Raw genomic sequence first — 25,301 nt, forward strand, 5'->3', positions numbered from 1 at the left:
GAAATAAGGCGCCCGGAGGGGGGGGCGGACTATTAGCAATCGAAAGCTCGGAGTCCTTCAAGCCAAGACACAACTAATGGCGATTTAAGATCACGAGCAGAGTCTTATTGGTGAATTCGAGGATCCAGAGGGGCTTCTTTGCGCCTGATGGGCTTTCTGTCCCCATTGCCGAACGGGGGTAAGAAACCGCCGGCTTCAGCCATTGGATCCTCTGGTAGTGTAGCCGACGGTGGGTCTCTTCGATCTCTCCTAAACCCTCCAGGCATATAAATGCTACTATCATATCCACCCCTCATGAGAATTCGATCCATGACTCGATTGGATCTTCGTTGTTGCGCTCTGACTCCCGCTGCAGCATCTGGCACGTACTTCGGGCGTTTCCGCGAATCACAGCATCGCGGAGAATTTTCCACGTTTTTCTTGCATCCTGGTCTGCATTCCGCGGGGTTATTGGTTGGTAGGTGCTTGACACAAGAAAGACAGCGGTGTTTTGTTTTCTTATTTTGGCAATCCTACTCGCAGCCATAGTCGTAGTGGTGTGGTCATTTCGAAGATTCATTTCTCGATAGAACAGAACAATGTCAGCCCTGGGAGTGGACCCGCATATATATTTTTTTGTTCCTACCAGCCCATTACTTGGAGCTTACTGCCAGTGCAGGTGATCAGGTATCATAGGCCGGCGGAGAATTCCAATCGTGTCTCTCCTTTCATTTCTAGTGTTGTCCATTGATAAGGAGGATCCACTTATTGGACGAAGGGCACAGGTTGTAGCAGGCATATTCGGACAGGAAGGTACGACCCCAGCAGCACATTCGTATGCGGAAAGAAGATGTTATTTGCCGAGTTCATATTCCACTAATTTGCCTCGGCCTTCAATAAGGCGGGCTTGTGGTTTAGTGGTATAATACTCCCTTAGCATGGGAGTGGTCCGGGGTTCGATTCCCCGCGAGTCCACTTTTTTTCCCTGTCTTTTTTTGCCTCTGGCATCTTCGGCACCTTAGCTGCGTGCTATTTCGCATCGGCCACAAGGGCTGTCGCTACCATATTTCATATTAAGGCAACTTCACATTTTCCTCCGTGCCCATTTTATAAAACTTGGTTCGTGCAATCGAGCAAACTTGCGAACCAGGCCGCAGGAGTTCCCTGTAACATAGGCAGTCAGCATTGCCTTACGTACTAGGTATTGATGCAAATCCTAGCAGGCAGCTAGTAGGCAGTGGTGGCGGCCCCTTCGACCTTTCTGAAATTCTATCAATGTAGCTTACTGCAGCCACACGGTTCCAGAGACATTACAGGCAAGGGACCAGGATCGCGACAACCAGCGAAGCAGCTAAGATATACGCAGAACAGACCATGATCCAGAAGCGAGTCCCACCCAGCTCCCATGACTGGCCGCTTAAATGAACTGTCTTAAGATCAGGATAGTCAATCCAAATCAGCCAATGTCGCAGCGCTGTCTCAAATGCCGTCTTATCATTCGGCTATCATCAGGTTGCAGCTCCGAGACCCACAGATAACATTAGAAGCGGTACTTATCGCATGGGGATAAATATCGTGAGGTAATAGGAAGCGAACACTGGATAAGCGTTCCTCACGAGAAAAACACCTGGGACATTGACCGGGACTACCCTGTCGTGCCCGTGGCCAGAATCTCCGATCCACAGCTTTGGCGGCAACGGAGAAGCTTAGCATCGATGATCTAGGCGCAATTCTTCACGAATAGCTTAATGGCTCCCCGAACGATAGCTGCAGGAGGAGGCCAGACGTAGTTTAACCTCCCCGGGAGATTGTCAGGTACGAGTTTGATGTAAGATACTCTCATCTAACTAGTTATCGCTATCGCTATCGGACCAACTTCGAAAAGCGCTGATCGCCCACAGCCCCCTTGAAGCACTCGACGTTGCTTTTCACCGATTGACGGAATAAAAGGAGACCGGTGGAAGGGCGGTATTACGCGAGAGGCCTTCCATGCATGAGTCGGGTGGCGGCGCTCCATTTGCCTGAATCGGGGGATGCTGGGTTCGTTGCCTGAGGGGGGGGCTGGGTCAAGGTGCAGAGGGGATGAAGTCAGTCCACCCCAATAAAACAACGATGCCTAAACGTACAATTGGGGACCGAACGCACCATGGGGCGTTGCAGAGGCCTATTCTAGCGGAAACCCGTCGCAGCCCCGGTCGCCTAAATCTCTGCGGGATAATGAGCTTAGTAGTGCTGCGTTCGGATCTTCGATGCTGTCATTCCCCCCCCCAAAAGCTTCCAAACGCCCGACGCCAGGAGACGCCTCAAGTACCGGTTGACAGGTATCAACAAGATCAATGCAAGTTTCTCAGCCGCGCTGAGAAATCAGGGAAAACCTCTGCAGATCACTGACCGAAGGAAGCTACACGGTTTGCCCCAATCTCTTGCCTCGGTTAGCCCCGTTCTGCAGCTTCGCCTTGATACGGGGGGACGGGGCGGCTGTGGAGACAAGCAGAAGAAGCATTGGCTAGTTTTGGGCTAGTTTGCTGCTTGAGGATTGGTCCAACCAACTACATTGCGTACGCAGTTAGAATTCCTGGTCTGGTCGACGGAGTTGCCCTCGGGCGCCGATAGCAGTGGGGCCCGAAGTCTCTCCTCATGGCAGCCCCCAGTTTATTTAAGCTGGGGTGCCCCCAATGCTTAGCCGGAGCTTGCAGAAGCTAATTTTCTTTTTTGCTCCCCTTTTTTTTTTGGCGTCGGAGTTTCTCTTGGAGCAATTCCGCGATGTTGATTAAATCGCTTCTGACCTCGGCTCTCCTGGCCTTCTCGCTGGGCGAGTCGGTCGCTGCATCCAAGCATGGACACTTTGGACAGCTCGCCCGTCTTCCCCAAGAGAGGGCTAAGAAGACTGTTGAAGCTCAGCGGAAGAAGGTTTCCCGCAGCACCAAGAACTTCGAGTACTTGAGCAAGAAGACCAAGCGTAAGTCGGCTTCCCTGGTCCAATTGGCGATACGGATAGGCCGGATGAAACTGGAATGAGACCCCCAAAAGCGGCTAACAGAAGTTGAACAGCCTACCTGGTCGATCACTTGCCCGAGGTCAACTTCGATATTGGAGAAATGTACTCCGGCTCGGTGCCAATTGAGAAGAATGACACCTCGCGTAGCCTGTTCTTCATCTTCCAGCCCAAGCTCGGCGAGCCGGTGGACGAGATTACGATCTGGCTGAATGGCGGTCCTGGCTGCAGTTCCATGGAAGCCTTCATTCAGGAGAACGGTCGCTTCCTCTGGCAGCCCGGTACCTTCGCTCCCGTCGAGACCCCTTACTCCTGGGTCAACCTGACCAACGTGCTGTGGGTCGATCAGCCCGTGGGAACCGGATTTTCGACGGGTACGCCTGTGGCTACCTCAGAGGAGGAGATAGCCCAGGAATTCGTCAAGTTCTTCAAGAACTGGCAGGAGATCTTCGGGATCAAGAACTATAAGATCTACGTTACCGGTGAAAGTTACGCCGGACGATATGTGCCCTATATCTCCGCCGCCTTCCTTGATGAAAAGAACAAGGAGCATTTCGACCTCCACGGTGAGTCAACCCCCTCCTAGGCGTTACCGGATAGCCAAGTAGTGGGCCCTAATCTCGTTTGCCTCCTCCAGGTGCTCTCGTCTATGACCCTTGCATTGGTCAGTTTGACTACGTCCAGGAGCAAGTGCCCACCGTGCCATTCGTGAAGGAGAACGCCAACCTGTTCAACCTCAATGACACCTTCATGGCCGAGCTCGAGCACCTGCACAAGAAGTGTGGCTACGCCGACTGGATTGACGAGTACTTGACTTTCCCTCCGCCCAAGCACCAGCCACCCAAGCCTTACGCCCTGACCTCACTGGATGAGGAATGCGATGTGTTCGACCTGGCCATCAACGCCGTTTCGGCGGTCAACCCCTGCTTCGATGTGTACGAAATCAACCTGCAGTGCCCCATTCTGTGGGATGTGACTGGCTTCCCCACCTCGCTCGTCTACACCCCCGAGGGCGCCCAGGTTTACTTCGACCGCCCCGACGTGAAGCGCGCTCTGCACGCACCCTCCAACATCACCTGGGTGGAATGCTCCAACAATCCCGTCTTCGTGGGCGGCGATTCCGGCCCCGAGGGTGAGGGTGACACCTCCGCCAACCCCATCGAGAAGGTCCTGCCCCAGGTCATCGAGGCCACCAACCGCGTGCTGATCGGCAACGGCGACTTCGACATGATCATCATCACCAACGGCACCCTCATGGCCATCCAGAACATGACCTGGAACGGCCATCTCGGATTCCAGAAGAAGCCGGAGACCCCCATCGACATCAAGATTCCCGACCTGGTGTACGCCTCGGTCTACGCGGAGAACGGCGAGGCCGGCATCGACGGCGCGCAGGGCATCATGGGTATCCAGCACTACGAGCGTGGTCTGATGTGGGTTGAGACCTTCCAGTCCGGCCACATGCAGCCCCAGTTCCAGCCGCGCAGCTCCTACCGTCACCTGGAGTGGCTGCTGAACCGCACGCAGACCATCTAAAAACCGGATGAGATGGATGAGACGAACGGATGGACGAACCCGCTTTGTATGTATTAATGTAATGCGACTCCGCGTACATAGCGCCAATAAATGAAAACGACATCACTGCCTTGGTCCTCAGTTCCTCCCAAGTCTGTAGTCATAGATCGCTTTTACCCCTTTAGGCCGGGCAACCACATCCTCAAACGCCAATGCGCTCAGGTTAGTAGGGGGGGGGGCAGGGCATCCGCCCAAGGCGCCTGAACCGCCCCCTCCCCCAACCTTCCGTGCAGCAAACTTGGGAACCTTGAGAGTCCCACCGAGGTCACTAAGGGGTGGCTGGCCGCCACACCGCAAGCCTCAATACAGCGTGTAATTTTGATCCGCCGGTTTACCCCAGACTTCGACGCGGATCACTACTGCAACCCGATCTAGAGGCGTCCCCGGGCCTATCAGGACACAGAGAAACGGCGATGGCCGTCCGGAGTTTTCCACGGGAAGTTTATTCAGTTGGACTCTTCCTAGAGGTGCTAATGTGCAGGCAGCTCCTTATCGCTGATGTCACGAGCTGACGGGACCGCGTTACCATTTTGAGTATACGGTTGCTTTTTGGTTCGGGAGACGGAAGAGCAGCACCGAATGCCGATCGGCTGGTCAGGGCTTATCGTTGCAGGTGGGAAAAAAGGGGGGGGGAGAAACAATATGACAGGGATTTGACATCGAGGCCGCGGGTCGATCATGATACATACGAGACAAGAGGATTGGGGCCAAAGGTTGGGTGTCGAAAAGGGAGGGTCTTGTTGTAGGATTTTGAGACTCGAGTACCGTACCTGGCTTTCTTACAGTCTGGCCTGGTCGTATTGGGGCTTGCAGTTCTAGGAAACTTATCTGTAAGCCGTTCGATTGTATATTCATATAACCTTGGAATTTAGTTAGTCTGCTGTTTAATAGTAGTGAGATGGTGGAAAGCAAGCCCTGACTGTGACTTGCGGATGTATGCCGTGCGACGCTCGGATTCGGAGCAGACAATGTTAGTCTTGGTAGATTGAGGATGTCGTATTACTAGGAATAGTCGCAGGACTATCCATTGTTTCATTCGAGCAAGCCTATCCTGCGGCGTACGAGGGACAGGAGCAACAAGCTAGCTTGAACAGCGCTCAAGCATAAAATTGCCGCAGTGGCCCCATCGCAGCCCGAGAGATGTGGAGTGTACGCAGATGGACCTCAGCTTGGCCTAGTTTACGGATCCTCAATATTACCAGGTAAGCGATATTGGGTTTAGTGAGGTGCGGTTATTATGCAGTGGTTCAGAATGCATGGAGATCAGCAACAGAGCCTAGGATACCGGAGAACGCGATGACCAGAATACACAGGCCGGGCACAACATGAGAAACAGTAAAGAAAAGCGTTACAGTTGGTTCTTTCCCCAGAGACCTTCACGCTATCTGGATGTCATTTCCATATCTTCTGGGGTTTTGGTTGGAGGGTTATGTATCGACCAATGCTGTACAGACGCAAGGCTCAGGGCGCGCCGATTCGTTTCCTACTCGCTCGCCGGATGGCCCGGACACCAGCCTCTATCCTAAGGGCTGTTGGTGATGCCCACTCTGATCGCTCTAGTCCTAATATTACAGGGTCGAAAAATGGAGGTTGGCCGTGCCATGGGCGACCTAGGAAGTACTCACGCGACCTGGAATCATGCCATGCTTTTCGTGAGATGGACCGAATGCGCGGAGTAATTGCTAACATAATCATGAGTCTCTGGCTACAGTGGCAAGAGTTCATCGATGCATAAAAAAGTTCCAGAGGCAAACGTGCAGTCGCAAGGCTTCCAAAGCTCGAGAGTGGTGGCAGTCTCAACAAGCACTGTGGCGGGGCGCCCGTGGCATGGAAGGCGCAGCGTTGTATTGTAAATTACCGCAGTGATTCCGAGGCTCTGCCTCTGCATTCGGAAGGGTTCCGCCGGTTAGGGAAGATCTCGTATTACTGTCCCCGCCTATCTGCACGTCTATCACTCTAATCTACGAAGTAAAATTGGGTAATGCCATTAACTCAGCCCATGACTCAAGCCTAGTGATAAGAACACACGCCCGGGGACCAGCATGCGATCATAGTGCAGCACTGGGCAATCGACTGGGGTGTGCGGGCTTGCTAGGGGAAAAAGCAATGAAAAGGCTACGTACGAGCTTGACCAATCATTCGTCACAGAAAGATGGAGGAATGACGTCGAGCCGAGCACGTGGAGATCATTCCTGGGGCCTTCCTGATTTGGGTAACCAGTGGTAATTATGTGAAAGATTTTGTCGGCTCCGATACTTTGGGGGGGGGGGGGGCCCTGTCGGCTATGGCCGCGTTCGAGGGCTCGATGATGTCGAGCTGGTTTGCAAACGTTCAAACTTGATTTGTGATCAAACGAGCCTTGGCGTCGAGGACAGTCTCCCGAGTTGAATATTGAACTCGACGCAGGATGTCTAATAGGAGTGGAAATATCAGTGTTCCGTCTCTTTGACCCGTCTCAATGCCCGATGCAGGATTAAGATCGACCCGTGACACTATTCCCAACGCGGTAGCCCGTATTCAACAAAATCTGGTCAAGGGGTTTTTTTCCGGAATAAACCACATGCTTGAATCTCTGGTTCGGTGTTTTACAAATAGCCTGAGAAGAGAAGAACAACCGGGTCGATCCGAGAGCCGAACGGTCCAGGACGCTAAAAGTCGGCAGCCGGAGTGGCGTCAGGGCAGCCGTGATTTAATACGGTATTGGGTTTACCACGTGCCAAGCCCGCTAATCTAAGACGGGGATAGTCCGAAAAATGGATTCTGGCCCCAGGCGCCACGCTTTCCCTTTTTGGGTCACGACTCTCCGGCCCCGGTGAGCTTTGAGCATTACTGGCCTACTCGCAGTTTAGTACCATAGAACGAGTTGCGCGGGAAAAAAAAAGAGAAAAAGGGAAAAAAAGGGAAAAGAGATGCCCTAACGGAGATGCCCACTCAAGTCCCTCTCTCTCTATATAGGATCACGTCCATCCCGCTGAATCTTCTTTCTCTTCCTTTGGTTTTCCATTCTCCCATTCCATTCCCACTTCCCCTCACACACCAAACCCATTTACTTGGGCTCGGGGCATACTTTTGGCTGCCCGGTTTAGCTACCACCCTTTGTCACTTTACCACTGGCTGGTCTTTCGAGCTTGAACAAAACACAGAATTGGTGTCTCAACAACCAAGCACATCTTTCTTGCATTCGACCTTTGCTCTCTAGAACGACTAGCGACATTTCGATTGCAGCAGCCCGAGCATTGACTCCGAATTACCACAGCGACAAAATCCGCCACGCGCCACGGCCAGCTTTAGCCCAGCTTTAGCCCTAACTTTTGTTTCCCTTGCGCCACTTTTGTAGTCTTTCGCCCAGAGAAAACCGACTCTCTCCACGGAAATTGACTCGACTTTGACCCTATATCTAGCGCATATAACCGGCATTTGCCCCAGATAGCGACAACCCCCGTGATCCTTTGCGACTTGAGCAATCCCGCTATTCCCCCGCCGATCCCATTTACCCTCAAGCGCCTAGCCCTACCCCATCCCGCCATCATGGGTATTGCTCAATTCAACCCCTTTAAAAAGGACCGACAGAACTTCCCTGGTGTGGTGATCCCCTTGTCCGATGCCCCCATCAATGCGGCCAACAACTCGACCGTGGAGAAGAAGAAAGAGGAAGATGCCGTCAACTCCCTCGACCGCTCACCTTCTGCAGAGAATGGGAGCGCCGGCTCCATTCCTGAGACCAGCCACTTGACCCTCGACATTCTCCGTAGAGAAATCGACGACGAAGTTGCTGCTGGTGCCAGCAACACGATGTATGATCGTATGTTGCCCTCAATCCTTTCTATTTCGGAATCCAAAGCGCCGATTTTCGCCCGAGAAAAATATGGTTTGAAGACTAATGTTTAACCCTACAGGCAAGGCAAAGGTGATCAACCGAGCTCTTGCGGATATCGGCATGGGCCGTTATCAGTGGCAGCTGTTCTTCCTGTGTGGCTTCGGTTGGCTCGCAGACAAGTAAGCTCCCTCGGACACAAGGCTGGAACATTCACATCGAGAACTGACTTTTAATTTTACTCCAGCCTTTGGCTCCAAGGTGTTGCCCTCACCTTAACCCCGATTGCGAACGAGTTCGGGGTTGATACGTCAACGGTGCGATTCTCTACCTGTGCCTTGTTCTTGGGTCTTTGCATTGGTGCCTCGTTCTGGGGGATTGTGTCCGATATCATCGGCCGTCGCCTCGCATTCAACACCACCCTTTTCCTTGCTGGTGCCTTTGGTCTCGCCGCTGGCGGTGGTCCCAACTGGGTCGGTACCAGCGCCCTGTACGCCTGTCTTGGTCTCGGAGTCGGCGGGAACTTGCCCGTGGACGGCGCCCTCTTCCTCGAGTTCCTTCCCAAGGTCTCCGGAAACATGTTGACCATGCTGAGTGTCTGGTGGCCGATCGGCCAGCTGATCTCGAGTCTGCTCGCCTGGGCTTTCATCCCAAACTTCAGCTGTGACTCCGCGCAAGACTGCACAAAGGAGAACAACATGGGCTGGCGCTACCTGATCCTCACCCTGGGTGCCATTACCTTTGCCATGTGGATTGCCCGGTTCTTCTTCTTCCACCTGTACGAGTCGCCCAAATTTCTGCTCTCCCGCGGCCGCCAGGACGAAGCGGTTGCCTCCGTCCACGGCATCGCCTACAAGAACCGCACCAAGACCTGGCTCACCAGCGAGATCCTAAATGAGATCGGTGGTGTCGACGATTCCACGGCCGAGGACCACACCAAGCTGAGCGTGGTCCAGATCATCGCCCGCTTCTTCTCCAAGTTCTCCGCCAAGAAGATCCGCTTGCTCTTCGCGAACAAGAAGCTCGGACTCACCACCGTCCTTCTCTGGTTCTGCTGGGCCACCATCGGCATGGGCTACCCCCTCTTCAACGCCTTCCTGCCCAGTACCTCGCCCGCTCCGGCGGCGGTACCAACTCCGAATCCACCACCTACCGCAACTACGCGATCACCTCCATCGTCGGTGTGCCGGGCTCCATCATCGCCTGCTTCACCGTGGAAATCAAGTACATCGGCCGCAAGGGCACCATGGCCTTTGCCACCGTCGTCACCGGAGTCCTGCTCTTCTGCTTCACCGAGTCCCAAAACTCCAACATCCAGCTCCTCTGCTCCTGCCTCGAAGCCTTCTTCCAGAACATCATGTACGGCGTGCTGTACGCCTACACGCCCGAGGTCTTCCCGGCCACCATCCGCGGCACTGGATCCGGTATCTCGAGCTGTCTCAACCGCATCGCGGGTCTCTGTGCGCCGCTCGTGGCGATCTACTCCAGCACCGGCAATCCCAATGCGCCGATCTACGCTTCGGGTGGTCTGATGCTGGCTGCGTTTGTCGCGATGGTGCTGTTGCCTATTGAGACGCGCGGTAAGCAGACTCTGTAAAAACGGGATTATCCTTTGTACATCAGTTCGTGATCTGTTATCTGTTTATTTTATCTTTTTTTTCCCCTCTCTTCTCCGGGGTCGTTTCCGGTGGATGCTTTACAGACTTGCGAAGGAGACGGGAAAGTCAAAAGATGTTTGATTCCCGGTATACTATGAATTGCGCTAGTTTCGGGGCTCGCGGATGCGCCTGGAGCGGGTTTTGCGTGGACCCGGGTTTGCTAGCTGATGTATCACTTTTTCTCCCCTTGCTCATTTTTTGTACGTTGCATGGCGGAGCCAGATCCGGTTCCTGGACATTGTTCTTTCCGAGATACCATTGTGATTTTAAATAAATACATTCGTGCATTTGGAAGTGGGGTTCCCTGTAATGGATATCTTTAATTGAAATCTAAGCCAGTGAGGCGAAGCCAGTGAGGTCTGGGGAATGTGGGGAAACAAGCCCCGTCTAAAGCCATCGCCAGAATCCGACCCACCCATCTTGGAGGGGAAAAGCATACGCTCGGGCTTGGAAAACTTCAAGATACGCCCCGCCAGAAACGAAGACGTAGAAGAAATGCGATTGAAACCCCTTGGGATTGCGCCCAAGTACAGTCAATAAAGTATTCTTGCACTTGAGAAGGGTAACGTGGAAGAAAAAAAACAAAAAGGAATACATCGATAAAACGCCTACCCCAACTCAAGCAAGCTCTATGAACTAAGAACACAGAGAGGAAAAGCCGAACCCGTTGCCTTAGTAACCTTTCCTAGGTATCAAAACCAGCCAAATGAAGTATGTATGCTCTTCTTTCGCCCAGGGACACCCAAACAACGCGTAGAGAGGAGGAGACGAATGAGGTAAAGAAGATGTCTTAAAGTCATCAACATCGAAGTCGTCGGGAGAGATGAGGAAAAGGTCATAGAGGGTGCGCGTGAAGGGTAAGGGAGGGAAAAAAAAAAAGACACCACAGCAAGAAGAAAATGGAATAACTCATGCAATAAATCGCTCGTTCAAGACGGAAAGGAAACATTGGAAGCCGTGAAGATAACGCCAGGCTGTGACTGTCGTGTAAACGACAGAATCCGAAAAACTCATGCCACCGGTTGCTGTTTGTTGCGACGCCCCCGCTTTTCAAGGAGGGTGGCACCGTCCAAACTGAGTTCGAATGGCTGAGCGGCTTTGCGACCGATGCTGCTCTTTGCAGCTGCGGCCACGGTTGCATCGTGTTGGCCGTAGCCTTGTTGGCGTGGTTTGTGCGCTTGGCGTGCCTGGGCAGCACTGCTCTGGGCGCCGAGGTTTGTGGATCGAAGCTTAGCTTCCATACCGGCTAAATCGCCCGACTGACCTGATGATTTGGCGGCCTTGGAGGGCGGTTGACCTGAGTTGCCTTGGGGCCGGTAGTCATACTCATCATCGTAGTCCTCGTTGAGGGAACCGAGGGCAGAGGAGAAACCCGCGGCAGGGTTTTGACGTGCATTTCGACGACGTTTACCTTCCTCTTCTTGTCGATGTACGGCATAACCAACATCGAAAACTTCCCGAAGGTTGAAGGCGCCTGGTGAACGGAAGTCCATGCGGCGATCTGGAGTCACTGCGGGAAGGTCTAGCATACGAGAGCTGGCAGGCTGGTATGGGGCTTGGTCGGCTCCCGCGGGATCCAGTTTCTGGCCTGGTCCAGTTTCGCGGACCTGGCCAAACGGAGTTGCGAGAGGAGGTGCATCGGCAGCCGCAGTGGTTTCCTCATCGGTCTGTCGAATCCAAGGGTGATCGAGGAATTCCTTGATGGTGTAGCGCTTTTCAGGATCGACTGTGAGGAGGTGCGAAATCAAGTCCTGGGCCGACTTGGAGATGTCATCCCACCAGGGAGATAGGAAGGTGTACTGGCCACGCGCGACCTTTTCGGTGAGCACTTGGATGCTCTCATCATAAAATGGAGGGAAACCACACAGCAGGGTGTAAAGCACACAGCCCATGGCCCACATGTCCACACTCTTAGAGTATCGCTCGTCCTTCACGATTTCGGGCGCCGTATAGCCAACGGTACCACATGGAGTCATTGTCTGACTGTCCCAAATTACCTTGGAAAGACCAAAGTCGGCAATCTTGATTTTCCCAATGCCACCGGATCCGAGTCCGGGGATGAACTCGCCCTCGTCTTCCTTCTCTTCATCGCCGGGTTGTTTAGGCTTGGGTCTTTGACTAGGAACAAAGGGGACTGGGTAGAACAACAAGTTCTCGGGCTTAATGTCTCTGTAGAAGCGTTAGCGGGGGTATGGTCCATTGGACGCGGAGCATTACGAACCGATGCACAACGCCTGAAGTTTCATGAAGATATTCAATCGCCTTGGCGACCTGCGTGATGACATGGCGACTAAGATCCTCGCTGAAATAAGTCAATCGCACGATTTGATGGAAAAGCTCGCCGCCGGGGCAGAGTTCGAGAATAATGTAGTAGTATTGGCGGGACTCGGAGAAATCAATCAATTTGACAATATTGGGGTGGTCGAGGTTGCGCATAATCTGAACCTCTTTGAGAATATTCGCACGCTGGGAAATAGATGGGTTAGCAAGCGCTTCTTTACCAGAGAATCGCAAGGAACTAGGCAAGTGAGACAGGAACGGCGGGAATGAGAGCGTGACCTATAGGAAGAGATAACCTATAGGGAGAGAGATCTGCGCACCTCTGCAGCCTTTGGAACCTTTTGGGCGTTTGGACGCTGGCTGGACTACAAAGTATTGGCGTTGTTCACGAAAAGACCCCAGACACACCTTGCAGCAGACGCTGATAACCAAGGAAAGATAGAAAGGAAAAAGACCGGCCGGCCACCCTACCTGATTGCTGTTCATTTCAAACTTGCGCACAACTTTGATAGCGACCTCGCCGTACTCCGTTGTAGAGTCCTTGGCGCGATACACATTACTAAAGGCACCGTCGCCCATCTTCTCGACCAAGATCCAGCGCTCTAAACCGGGATACTGAGGCATTTTGGAGCGGTTGGAGTTTTCCTCAGCGACTAGACGTTCAATCTCGAGCGACCGGGCTTTGCGGACCTGGGCTTCCGATAACTTTTGGGATCCGGCTTGCCCATTTCCCCTGAGATCGGCATCGTAGGCCTCGAGTAGACCTGGAGAAAATTGGCTGGAAGAGGGGGGCTGTGGTTCGGCGTGGACCGCGGATACGTCGGTAGTCGGTTCCGAATGAGGGGTCACGAGGCGCGCTTGTTTTCCGTGCCGGATGAAGTTTTTGATATTCTGGATAGTACTCATGATGGGCAGGAGGTGGAGAGGACTATTAAGGATAGAGGGTGAAGTGAGGGAGGAGGATAATAGGCTTATGATCAAGGCCCGAAGCGAGAAAGCCCAGGGTAGGAGAAACGGGAGACACGGGGAAAATGGGGAGAAAAAACGATAGAAGATGAGAAATCCCCGCCAATGGATTTGAGAGGAAGGGAAGGAATCGGGAGAGGGAAACCCAGTTAAGGAAAAACGGGCACAGGGGGAGGGGGGGTAATGGAGGGGGATGAGATCAAGGCTGGAGGAGAGAAGAAAACGCCTATGACATCGACTGGGCGATGTCATCGTTCGATGCGGGCTTGGCCCATGACATGGGATGCTGGCGTCATGCCCCGCCACCAACAGGGATTCCCGCTATCTGAATATCAACTTTTATAATGCTGTGCTCCCCTGTTTTCTCATCATATCGTCATTGGCTCTCCGAGCACTGCTGTATTCTGGCATTTCTGGCATTTCTGGCATTTCCTAGGATCGTACAGCAGTGCAGAATGGTCGTCCTACTAGGATTTCCCATCATCCTATCTCGGTTCCTAAAGCATCAGCTTACTTGCCGCAATGAGCTTTGGCCCAAAAGATCCGTCTCAAGCTGTGCTCTGAACCATAGCAGGCGCTCGAATCTGGGGTCGTACGCCTCTGGGAAATTGGATCCAATCAAGGTTCCCACCTTGGGCCATATCGTCATTGTTCGCCACATGCCCTTCCCGAATGCGTCTCTAATCTAATCTCCCTCTCTACACTTTGCTCGATGGCTTTTCCATTTCCTCAAATTTTTTTTTCTTTTCTGTTTTGTGTCCTCTGTTTCCGAAAGCTGTAGATCCTCTTTTTCAAGTGAGATGAGACGGAATGTGTGGCTTGCAGATTTCAGTTGCCTACAGACTGAACCGATCTCCAAACGCCCCGGCCCTGCAAGGAGTGGTTTTGTCATCCTACGGTTTTTCCGCCGCGGAGACCTGGAGACCCGAGGCTGGAGAGCTCCAGGATAATCGCTAACTAGTCCCGATCTCAGGCTTGGCAGATTTCCCAGGCTCGAGTCGGACTTTGGTTCTTGAAACAGGTCTTCACGAAAGAGAGTTTGGGCGATCCAGGAACGCGTGCAAAAGACGGAGCTGCCCCGCCTATAGGCAGACGCACTTCCCACGACTCTCCGACTCTCTGCTTTCCGGTGGGGATGGAGGCCGTTTTCCCATTGGGCGTTGGGTCCGACGAGTTTGCGTGTGGCCCTGACACGTAGAATATTGCTGGAGATAGATTAGCAGAAAGACGAGTCGAGGGGTAGCCTGGCCCTAAGATTCGGCAGGAGCCTAGAAGAACCTATAGGAGGCAATAGAAGGAGTCCGGACAAAGGGTCTTTTGCGTACAAAGACGCTGCGTGATAGATGATTTGCCCAAGAAGGGCTGCAACGGAGTACGGCACAAAATTCTGTACGCAGGGGCCAAAGGGGCCATTGGTGCCGTCTTCGATGTGACTTGCGATGTGACCATTTGGACAACCTGGAGGCTTCTATCCCCAGTCTTTTCGTGGAGGTCTTTCTTGCGGGCCGCTTAACACTCCCCTTTCTCTCTTCACTTCATTCTTGGCAGTTTTGGCTGCTACGCTAGTGCCCCAAACCTCTCATTTCACTACACCAGCCTCCTCTGGCCCCGCCTACCTTCAACTTCACTTTATCCCGTCCCCTTACATCCTCTTCGAGACATCGTTTAATCGGGTCTCCTCACTTAGACTTGGGGATCGCCTCAATTTCCCGCGATGCGACCCAAGCCTTGACCTTAGGCCTTTCTATATTTTGGAGAATATGATCCCCTCTGCGCCCGTCTCGTAATCCCGAATTACACCTAACCCGTTTCTGGATTTCGGAGATGCCAGGCGTTGCGGTGATGGATCCAACAGCCACCTCTGACCGACCACTGTTGAAGTCTCACAAGCATCTCCCCAAGAGGGATGTCGACTGCCCGGATGTTGCCCACCCTGTCTCTCCGGAGCGACAAGCCACGGTCGCCACGCCCGCACCTCCTTTGACTCCGCCCGGCGCGAACCAAGAAGGCATCCATGATCATGAACCGACCCCTCGAAAGCTTGGATCGCAACCCGAGTCTCAGACCGGCATGTTGACTCCGCGCCGTCCATCGAAACCCCCCACTCCCGATGTCACTCCTCCTCGAACGCACTCCAGGAGACGTCCACCGCTGAGCCACTCGGTCCACCATTCGGCTTCCTCGAGAGCCGATTCCTTCCAAACGGCCCAGGAGAGTATGACCTCCGACGGTGATACGGAAACTCCTATTCGCTCTGCGCAGGACGATTCTCAGAAACACAAGCCGGCAGGCTTGCCGCAGCGACAAAATGCGCCACCCGCCCCCGCCGCTCGACTCACTTACACAAGAGAGGCCCCCCCGTTCGGTCCCTCCGCAGTTGGGCGAGATGCAATATGAACCTGGGTTTGAAGCGTTCGCCGAGTGGCAGAAACCAGTGGATGGGTCTCCAACGCCGCTACCGGGTAAACGAAAACAATCTCGAAAGCACGAATACGTGGTTAAGGAGACCCCTAAGGAAACGTTAGATGTTCAGCGATTGGATGCCTCACTGATGCGAGAGAAGAAACTCCGAGATCGAGTCCGAGATAACCAGGAAATTCCTGAAAGTGTTTCCTTGGAACGCTTTCGGGAGGAAATCGGCTGGCCCACCTTTGATGGGTTATCGCAGACAGATGACCCAGAATCGCGCCGTTTGTCGGACCTGTCTTCGACATCCACAGTCTCGGCGATGATTATTGATTCCCCAAAGCGCGCTCAGCGGTTGTTGAGACACACGGAAAAGAGGAACTCCTTGCGATCTGCGAGTTCCCCTGTCACCAAGTCTCCCACCTCTACTGTCTCCAATCCTAGCTCTCAACCTCGACTGGCACACAAGGCTGCTCGAATTTGCGAACAGGACCGTCGGAGCATCTCTTCAGACATATCATTCTCTGCCAAGCCGACCACTACTGCGCCTCATGCGTCAGTCGACATCATTCCAGTCATCGTGGTGCCCGAAAGGCGTTCATCCTTGAAATCAGGGCCCAATAGTTATGTCTCCTCTAAGCAAAGCTCGCAGCGGTCAACTCAGCGTCCACCCGTCTCGTCGCAGGGGTCTGGTTCAATCCAGGTCCCTCGCCAACGACAACGAACCATGTCTGATTCCGCGCCTGCGCCATCCCAAGATCAGGACTCGAGGAGTCGTCCGCTTGGGCGCCCGGTTATCCCGCCGCGCAGCTCGTCGCTCTCAGCCCCCACAAGTCGGAATAACTCTCGTGCTGCATCCCTGACGTCAGCGAGCTTGCGCAGTCACAACCAGGCCATGGACCTGGAGTCGTTGAAGAAGGATGGTCGGCAACCTGTGTCGACACTGCGTCATGACGCTCTGGGCATCGATATGGAGACACCAAATGTCAATGATCACCAACCCGTGTCGCCGCCTCGTCACAATATCCTTGCTGGTAGTACCACGTTCGACCGACCTGTCACTCAGCCTATCGTCAAAATAGAAGATGATCCTCAACTCCAAAGCCTGCGGGAACCTCCGAAGATGCCAGCACTGACCCTTAGCTCGGAAGACGTGGCGACCCTGCGACCGCCATCTCTGCCATTTACGCAATGGTCGATTCCATCCACTTCTCCTGGGCCAATTGAAATCCGAGAAGCCACGGCCGTCACCCTCTTCCCGCACAACAATCGATCTCTGTTGCTGGTTGACCAAAGAGTACCGCCGTTTGATCATTTCCTTCCCCCCGGGCCTCAAACCCATTCATTCCGTGCCTTCTATGAAGCTGCTGAGCCACCGTCGGAACCTCACACTCCGGAGCCAACCTTCGACCCTAGCGCAACAAAATTCATTTCCCCCTTGAGGCACCCTCGTACACCGCCGCAACCTCCAGTTACCAAGCCCCTGCCCCCTCTTCCTGCGCCAGAGAGGCTGGAGAGAAAGCCATCGAAGGCCACTAGCCAACATGTTGGGCGTCGACCTTCTGTGCGTCGTCCATGGGGTGGTCGGCCACGCTCCAACTCCTTCACCACAATGGCGCGGTCTCTCTCCATGCGGTCAGCGAAGAACCGCAAAGCCGGGCTCGAGATGAACGGGCAGGAGCACCCCTTCTGGCGCCCGCGCGGCTTCTGGGAGGGCATCTCGACGTCACCTCCCAAGGGGAATTCAGCCAGGCAAAGCCTTCAAACCACTGAAGAGGGTGTTATAATCAACAACTCCCTAGGCCTCCCGCAGCAACGGATTACCATTGAGGGCCCGTCCGCCATGGCTCGTCGCAGTCCCGAGATGCGACGTCTGCTCCATGGAATGTCCTCAGCCAGCCACCTGAATGCTCAGCAATGCTAGCTTGGTGGACCAAGCCATTCTTCGCACCGGTTCTCCGCTTTATAAAAACCGCTTCCAGACCATTTCTCGCCTCAGCCGTCAATTCCAGTCTTTGTCGTTGCGTAGCATGCGCAATCGTGTGCGCCGCATAAGGCAGAGACGAGACGAGCGGAAGCGAGCAGCGCGCCGCGAGAATCTCAAACAAAGTATCGGTGGCCCTGTGTATGTGGGATCTAGTACGGCCAATGGCGCAATACGGTAATGGGCTTTTCCTCATTTCCATGCCACGTTATGACCAGCCTGTTGGCAGAATATGTTTCACTTCACGAAAACGAACCTTATGATGATGACAATGCATCTGGCCGGAGTGCCTAACAATTTTGATGTCCATGCTTTATGATTTCTGCTCTGCTTTCTGTCCATTCTGTGCTACGAGTTTGCTTCCATGTTGGCTTTTTTTTCCTGTTCTCCCTTACTTTGATACGATGTCTACGATTACTTATGAAAACAATGACGACTCGATGACTTATGCCGATTGCGCCCGTTGTTTTGGTGGCCTCAAGATGTACCATAAGTTCTCTGCGTTATGACGGACATGCATTTGTTGTTATAGCCCTTACTGGATATACCTGTTTTTTATTGCGCTGGTGTCTTTTTTTTGGAATTTAGCTCGTTTTGCATCATCTTCATTTCCGCCAAAGTCCCGTAGCCTGCTGTCTTAACACACTGGGTATCAACCCAAAAGAAGGAAAAGAAAAGGAATCAGATTTCATAACTCGTCACCATATAACCAGAACACAGAATCAGTGCCCTCCTCTTCCCCACTCACCCTCTCAACTTTCTGCCTTTCTCTCTCTTCCCTCTTCCAACCCTCGATCGCCCCCGAACAGCCATAGACCCGTACTCGGCCTCCCTCTCGCGCCTTCGAACCCGCTCGTCAGCCGTTTCTAGCCCCTCTTCTCCTCTCCCTCCTGCATCTCTACTCTTATCCCTCGTATCCCCCGATCCATCCACACCCCTCGTCTGGGCCTGCGCGTGGCGCTTCAGCATCCCCTCCCAAGTCGGCGGTTCGAGGAAGGGCTGAGGTGGTGCTGCAAACGCAAATTTCACCGGCCCTGGCTTCTCATCCTCTGAATCCTCCCCTGAGACTCTCGTCGGCACTGTCTGAGCTGTAGTGTCTCGGTGCGGCCTTTTTCATGCGTGTCTCTGCTGCGACGGCGCTAGGGTTGAGGACGCGGGGCGGCTGGCTCTTGGCGCTTTTGTCTGAGCTTGTGTGAGGGGGGGAGGAGGGGCCGTTTGCGTGGGATTATAAGGGGGCGTTTTGAGGCCATTTGGGTTTGTTGGGTTTTGGGGGGGATGTTGGAGTCGGCGATCAGATGACGTGGTGGATGGCTTTATCGGTGCTTATCGTGTCGGCTTTAGCGCGGATCTACGAGTAGAAGTATAGAGGCTGGGTGGGAAGTCCTACGTCGAAGGAAAAAAAGCCTCCTTGTTGAAGCTCATGGGCGTTTTCTTTTTTTCTTTTTCTTCTTCTTTTGGAAGACGCTGCGGTATTGCATTGCTTGACGGGATGTAAGGAATCAACGCGTTCTCATCCGGTATCCTTGTTTCAGTACGTCCAAATCCTCGTCCTTCGGAGCCTAGCCATGGACAAAAAAGGAATAAATGGAAAGCAAGTTTCAAGAGCCTTGATGTTCCCCGGCCAATGTATATCCAAAACTCCCCAGTGTGGCTACCTACTCGACCTTCTTACGCCGACGCAGGTGCACCTTGAGTCCAAAGTTGGGCACAAAAAACTCCTCGAAAGAGAGGGACCCGGTCAGCCGGGCACTCGCGGATCCGGGCATGATATCGAAGTGCATGATGAGGTGCGCAAGCACCAGCTTCATGAGAACACTAGCCATCCATCGGCCGGGGCTGCCACCAGAATGTGAACACGAGTCAGCAGCCATGGATCTGGGCAGTTGGAATTGAAAGATGACAACTCAAGACAAGAAACAAATGCCACTTCCCCAGAAAAAGGAAAAAAAGAAGGGACAGGTTTGGGAATAGCTATGTAAGATGAAACATAACTCACCAGGCGTGCACGCCCATTCCGAAAACGAGATAGTCAGGGCTCAAGTCAGTGAAGCGGTTATTGGTCCCGCCGGCGGCAGCTCTCTTGACGAAGCGGAAGCCATCGAAGAGCTCTGGGTCAACATAACTTTTGCTGGATCGGTGGATCCAGCAGCTGGGAACGCCAACGTGGGAGCCGGCCTTGAGGACTGTGCCTGGAGTATTCCAAATAATGTTAGCAAAGAAGTCTGGATTCCATGCCATGCGGTGTAACCGTGCCGAACTGGACGAGGCCATGAATCCCAACCAATAGAGAGAAAGAACTCACCGTTCGAAAGCTCGAGTGGCTCGAGACAGACGCGATGGGCAGAGACTAAAGGGAGCTTTTTAGTGTTTGGTTTCTCAAAGATCTTCCTTCACTGGGCATTTATGGGCATACCGGCCGAAGGAGGATGCAGGCGCTGGCATTCCTTTAGAAAGCTATCGAGTCGGACCATGCGATCACAGGCTGCGACGGAAGATTCTGTTTCTGCGAGAATGCTCTCGATCTCTTCGCGCAGGGGCTCGATATACTCGGGACGCTGGGCAAGCTCGGCCAAGGCGCCGTACAATCCCTGGACGACCTGTAAGCAACTGCGGCGAAGACTCGGGCAAACAGACGGAACGAATGTACATGCGAATGGAAGCTAACATAGGGCGACGGGTATCCAAGCCAAGGTACTCACATAAGCTGTTGTATAGATGAACGCGAACTGGAGCAGCAGCATTTCTCCAATCACCTCGGCGTACGACCAACGGTGGCGGATGGTGCAGCTCTCGTACAGCCACCGGAAGAACTCAACCTAGCCATGGGTAAGTTAGGAAGCCACGAAGGACAATGCTGATTGCAATAACTTACCGGCTCCGCTGCGCTGGTGGGATTGGACTGCTTGTCCTCCACGCTGCCGCCACTGGCAATATCCTTGTCGTATTCTGCACCTCGTGCATCAAAGTGCTTAAGCAGGACCTTGCGCGAGGAATGCATATTCCATCGCATGCTCCAAGAAGTCAGACGACTGATGATTCCGCCAATGTATCTGTTCAAGCCATTTCAGTAAGCAATGGTCGAAAAAAGAGATGGAGACAGAAGACTGACCGTTTGAGGAAATTTGGAACCAGAAACTGAACGCGAGCGGTCACGATCATACCAAGGATGTGATCCTTCGCTGCCTTCAGGTACTCCTCATCCTGGGCCAGGCGAGGGCCGACAAGGGCAAGGCTACCAATCCGAGCCACGATGGAATAGGCGAAATCAAAACAGTTGACCACGCATTCTGCGCACGTGTCGGGGTTAGCCCTCCTCGCCTATTGCCAAATGAAGGGAAGTAAGTTGGTGTCAAAACGTACCGCCATCCTGCAGCTCCAGCGCCTCCAACTGGGCGAGTATTGTCTTGTCCATAGATGGGACATACAAGTCTAGATGCTTGGTGACGGTTCCGCGAATGAGGCCCGGGGTGGTCTTCGCAATCGTAGGCCAACCGCCGTCCTTGGGAAAATACCCAGGCATGACATGAGAGATTTGCAGTAACTGTGGATGAGATCTGAGGACTTGCTTTTCGCGGCCCTGACGCGGCGCAGCTTGCTTACCTGGTCGATCCATGGCTCGGGCGACGCAACTGCCCTGCGAGTGGTCCGGAGTTCTTCTATAAGATTTGGGCTGCATAGAATGATCTGACCATGGCGAAAAGTACGTGGAATCTCAAACAGACTGTTTGTGAATCGCCGAGAGCCTTTTGTGATCAAATTAGGTCCATCGACCACGAATCGATATTGCTGATATAGAGTAGAAAGCGGGCCTTTCCCAGATGCAAAAGGGACGCGCACCTATGAGACGCAAGGTCACTAGTGAGTACATGGATGGACCAGGTGAATGAAGATTGGCATGTATCAAATAGCCCAAATTCTTCGAACGAAAACCACTCACATTGGTCAGGCGTCTAGATGTAACGAATAAGCTGACTGCAGTCACCAGGAGGAAAAGCAGGGAGATCACTGCTAGAGCAAACACCAGAGCCCCCAAACCATAATGGAATTGAGCAGGGGGAATTGATTCTAGAGAACTCATTCTCATGGTTGCATACTGGTCAAATGCACGTGTGATGTTATTCATGATGAGGAGGAGTGGAAGGATCAAGTAATCGTGAACAAAGAATATGAAGGGATAAGAGAGAGGGTAAAGCGGGGAGTGTAAAGAGGCGAGGAAAGACGAGAAGGATGAAGATGAATGGTAAAGCAAAAGTGAGGAATTACTTAAAGTAGTCACCGAGGCAGGTGGTATGTTGCCATAAGTACCCAAAGCCCAGACGTTGAATGATTACCCAATATTCGATCTTTACTAGTATTATTCCAAGACGAACTGGGACTAAATGATGACTTGTCAGCCAACTGCTTTCATGAGCTCAATCTAGAGAAGCAAGGGATTGCCGCGTCTTGTCTATAATTTTGATTTCCCAGGAGAGGTGAAGATGGATCACACAGAATTCTCTCCATCTCATAATTGAAGTTGGCAACTTCGCCTAAAGGTGTAGTCACAGACTAGAGAACGACTCGGAGGGAATCGAGAGGAAGGAATAGTAAAATGGAATATCCACACTCGCTGGTCATGGTCGAATTCATACATAGGAGTCAGCGAACTCATTACACAGGGCATAAAAGTTCCGTAAGCAAAAAAAAAAACCCCAAGACCGAGACCAAAGAACGAACAACACCCCACTCCATGTATCAGCTAATAGGGCTGTGGTATAATGGTACAAGTAAGCCCGCTTGCAAAAGAATATCCAAGAAACGCCATGACTACAGGAGACATCAGGTGATCCCCTGCGGCTCCACGCCTCCCAGATTCGAATATGAATAGGGGAGGTCTACCAACCCATCCAAAAGCCAGTTCAAAGGATCAAAAACCTCGTAATTGGGCTCCATAAATCCGCTCGGTAACCCTCCCACTCCGTCGTTTGATTGAACGCCAAGACTGGCCTGAGTGATCAGAGGCGCGGGCGCCAGACTGGGGTCAATGCCCGGGGTAGACGACTGCGTGCGGGGAGGCCCAACAGACGAAGCGGCTGACGAGTCAGCATTTGAGTCGGGATTGGTTGGGTTCTTCAGATAAGCTGGAAGAAGTCAGTACAGGCAATCGTTTCGATGAAGAGACAAGAACAATCATACCTTCGATATTTCGTCCCTTCGTTCGTGCATCCTCTCGCCAACGCCACACCGAGTCAAAAAGGAGCGACATGCTCATGCGACATCGCACCTTCAATCTGAGAGAATCATCCATGTCGGGATGGCCGTTGTTGGGGCGCTGCTGCCCGGCGCCCAGACGCCACATCTGAGCCAAAACCTCGGCAAGTCGCTCCGGAAGATCGTTGTTGGAGACTGATACGCCGCGGATAGCCCAAATCGTTCGATTGAAGAGTTGTTTAGTATACTCCATATCAATGTGAGCAGAGAAAAAGCTCTTGCTCAACTTGAGGATGGTGCAGCCTGCTGCGACCATCATCTGGTATATATAATAGGGGGTATACGAGAGGATAGGGCCCACTTCAGTTCCGAGATTCATCGCTGCCTCGAGGAAAGAGGTGGTCGCAAGGTACAGCGATAAGACACGTTCACGGTAATCCTTTGCTGAGGGTTCATCAAAAAAGGCAGATAGGTGTAAATGGAGATTGGCTGCGCGCAAATACAGATCGGTAATGCCTAATCCAAAATTAATACTCCGAGGATCCGCAAGAGGAAAATCATTTGCCTTACAATCATTTTGAGGCCTGAGCCGCTCTTCAAGTTCATCAAAGTCCCGCGAAAGAAAAGAGATCATGACACTTCGCTCTTGATCACTGCTCAGGCCCACAGGATCCCGTCGATTGGTGTATAGGGCTCGTGTGATTTTGTCACATAACTTTTCAATTTCCAACCTGGGCATGATGTCGTTTGAGAGTTTGAAATTTGGATCCATAGATTCATTGGATGATAGAGTCCAATCATACAAAGTGGACGGTGGCTGACCATACCCAGTGGAAACCCTTCCATTGAGAAAAACAGATTAGATGATGATTTAAAGATTTCTAGGATGAGATAGTCATGACATACCGCTGTGCAACAACGTTGCAAATAGCCCACGTTCGGACTTTGTCTCTCAACTCCTCCTCAATGAGCTCTCTCCGAAATTTGTTAAAGTCTTGAATATGGGATGGACGATGAAGACCAAGCTGCATAGCGACCTGCAACATCATTCCGCATAGCATGAAGGTTGGATCTGTTGAGGTGCTACTGGTAGGGAAAGGCCAAGAGCAAAGGAGAGCGAGCGCCTTCACGACATGGTAGCTCTGTGGGACATCTGCTAGCGTACTCCATACCAGGCGAGTGACAGGTCCCGCAAGGGAAGTGAACAAAGTAGTATCACTCTGGTATCTTCTTGCGCCGACACTAATGATTGTCCAAAATAGTAGAGGCGAGGTGTTGAAATAATCCTCAGGTAGCTGTTGCCGATCGAGGAATGGTAGGAATGGATGATAATATGTGAAAAATCTGTGTTTCAGTGTTAGAACAAAGTGCAAACACCAATTGCGAGGGACTGGGACATCATACAGGTTGAACAGCTCCTGGACTATCTCCGGGGCCACCATCACGTCTTCAATCCGCTTAAGCTGGTGATTCCCGTTCCTCAGGTAGCTAGAACTATCGAAACCCGATCGCAGATCCAAGAGCGATGCCACGGCCTCTTGGGAGCCCATATACTGATCGGCGGACATGGCTGACGGCGTTGTTTGGTAAACTGCCACCGGACTGACTTGGCTGGACTCTTGCTTCGGTGTTAATTGGCCTCCAGATATCGACTGCGCCTGATGCATATTTGGGCCAGCATTGCCGGTGGCAATTTGCTTCCTGAGTTCGATGATCTCTCGCTCCATCTCAGCATTGCGGCTGCGCTTCCCCACTCGCTTAAAGTTGGACTCGATCTTGCAGTCTAATTTGAGTCTCCGGCATCGCGAACAGTCAGTCCACGGGTCTTGGATAACGTCGCATCGAAGCTATCGGGAGTTCATCTCGTGTAAGCAGATATTTCTGCGGGCCCCGCACTTTCCGCGATCTGCGCCACAGGGCATTCTCGCATTGTATAAGAGCCTCACATACCTTCTGCTGGCGACATTCGTTACAGGCCCGCTTCACAGGCTGTCGCCTCTTGTCATCCCGTGTATCATTATCTTCTGCGTCTTCGATACTCCCCGGTGAGCTATCCATTCCGGCAATATTAACATTGCGTTTGCGACCCTGCAAGCCGTCGGAAGCAGGCATGGAGAGCGATGCATGATTGACACCCGCCATTACGGGACTTATAGCCGCTGAAGCATTATAAGCCGCAATACTAGAATTGAACGTCTGGGGCTGCTGTGGCCCGTCGAATACGCGTGATCGAGAAGCCAGGCTGATGGCGTTCAGACGTCGGAGGCGATGTCTGGGTGGGAGACGGAGAAAAAAAAAAGAGTCGGTGCGAAGAAAGGCTCGTCTGGGCCCGCACAAACCACGAGCAGATTTCACTCAATCAGGAATCCAGATCTTGCGAGACTCGCGACAAGCCTCTCTAGAATTTTGTCTCCGCAAATGCAGAAAGTTGCATATTCTCTCAAATCGATCCAA

General features: G+C 52.7%; 6 protein-coding genes across 6 annotated transcripts; 3 read left to right on the forward strand and 3 right to left on the reverse strand.

Annotated features, from left to right (window-relative positions):
- Positions 1 to 2,742: 2,742 nt before the first annotated feature.
- sxa2 (putative pheromone processing carboxypeptidase (Sxa2)) lies at positions 2,743 to 4,510 on the forward strand (the record flags this gene model as incomplete). Its single annotated transcript, XM_058474427.1, has 3 exons — positions 2,743 to 2,938; positions 3,031 to 3,540; positions 3,612 to 4,510. The coding sequence occupies 3 exons, from the start codon at positions 2,743 to 2,745 to the stop codon at positions 4,508 to 4,510; spliced, it is 1,605 nt and encodes a 534-aa protein (XP_058330167.1).
- Positions 4,511 to 8,077: 3,567 nt separating this feature from the next.
- N7468_005131 (uncharacterized protein) lies at positions 8,078 to 9,960 on the forward strand (the record flags this gene model as incomplete). Its single annotated transcript, XM_058474428.1, has 4 exons — positions 8,078 to 8,351; positions 8,446 to 8,545; positions 8,611 to 9,400; positions 9,469 to 9,960. The coding sequence occupies 4 exons, from the start codon at positions 8,078 to 8,080 to the stop codon at positions 9,958 to 9,960; spliced, it is 1,656 nt and encodes a 551-aa protein (XP_058330168.1).
- Positions 9,961 to 11,031: 1,071 nt separating this feature from the next.
- Positions 11,032 to 13,207, reverse strand: N7468_005132 (serine/threonine-protein kinase; the record flags this gene model as incomplete). The annotated part of the gene is made up of 3 exons (XM_058474429.1): positions 11,032 to 12,190; positions 12,243 to 12,487; positions 12,710 to 13,207. 3 exons carry the CDS (start codon positions 13,205 to 13,207, stop codon positions 11,032 to 11,034), a joined length of 1,902 nt encoding a protein of 633 aa, XP_058330169.1.
- A 1,884-nt stretch (positions 13,208 to 15,091) lies between these two features.
- N7468_005133 (uncharacterized protein) lies at positions 15,092 to 17,597 on the forward strand (the record flags this gene model as incomplete). Its single annotated transcript, XM_058474430.1, has 2 exons — positions 15,092 to 15,632; positions 15,679 to 17,597. 2 exons carry the CDS (start codon positions 15,092 to 15,094, stop codon positions 17,595 to 17,597), a joined length of 2,460 nt encoding a protein of 819 aa, XP_058330170.1.
- Positions 17,598 to 19,312: 1,715 nt separating this feature from the next.
- On the reverse strand, positions 19,313 to 21,177 carry N7468_005134 (cytochrome P450; the record flags this gene model as incomplete). The annotated part of the gene is made up of 8 exons (XM_058474431.1): positions 19,313 to 19,493; positions 19,654 to 19,846; positions 19,960 to 20,004; positions 20,071 to 20,245; positions 20,357 to 20,473; positions 20,530 to 20,707; positions 20,767 to 20,944; positions 21,018 to 21,177. 8 exons carry the CDS (start codon positions 21,175 to 21,177, stop codon positions 19,313 to 19,315), a joined length of 1,227 nt encoding a protein of 408 aa, XP_058330171.1.
- Positions 21,178 to 22,475: 1,298 nt separating this feature from the next.
- N7468_005135 (putative C6 transcription factor (Leu3)) lies at positions 22,476 to 24,989 on the reverse strand (the record flags this gene model as incomplete). Its single annotated transcript, XM_058474432.1, has 6 exons — positions 22,476 to 22,777; positions 22,833 to 23,363; positions 23,418 to 23,686; positions 23,754 to 24,191; positions 24,252 to 24,694; positions 24,798 to 24,989. The coding sequence occupies 6 exons, from the start codon at positions 24,987 to 24,989 to the stop codon at positions 22,476 to 22,478; spliced, it is 2,175 nt and encodes a 724-aa protein (XP_058330172.1).
- Positions 24,990 to 25,301: the final 312 nt, after the last annotated feature.

The sequence above is a fragment of the Penicillium chermesinum genome (genome assembly GCF_028974085.1).
Source record: "Penicillium chermesinum strain IBT 19713 chromosome Unknown utg000004l:1.0-3345178.0:1.0-3348027.0, whole genome shotgun sequence".
Lineage (NCBI taxonomy): Eukaryota > Fungi > Ascomycota > Eurotiomycetes > Eurotiales > Aspergillaceae > Penicillium > Penicillium chermesinum.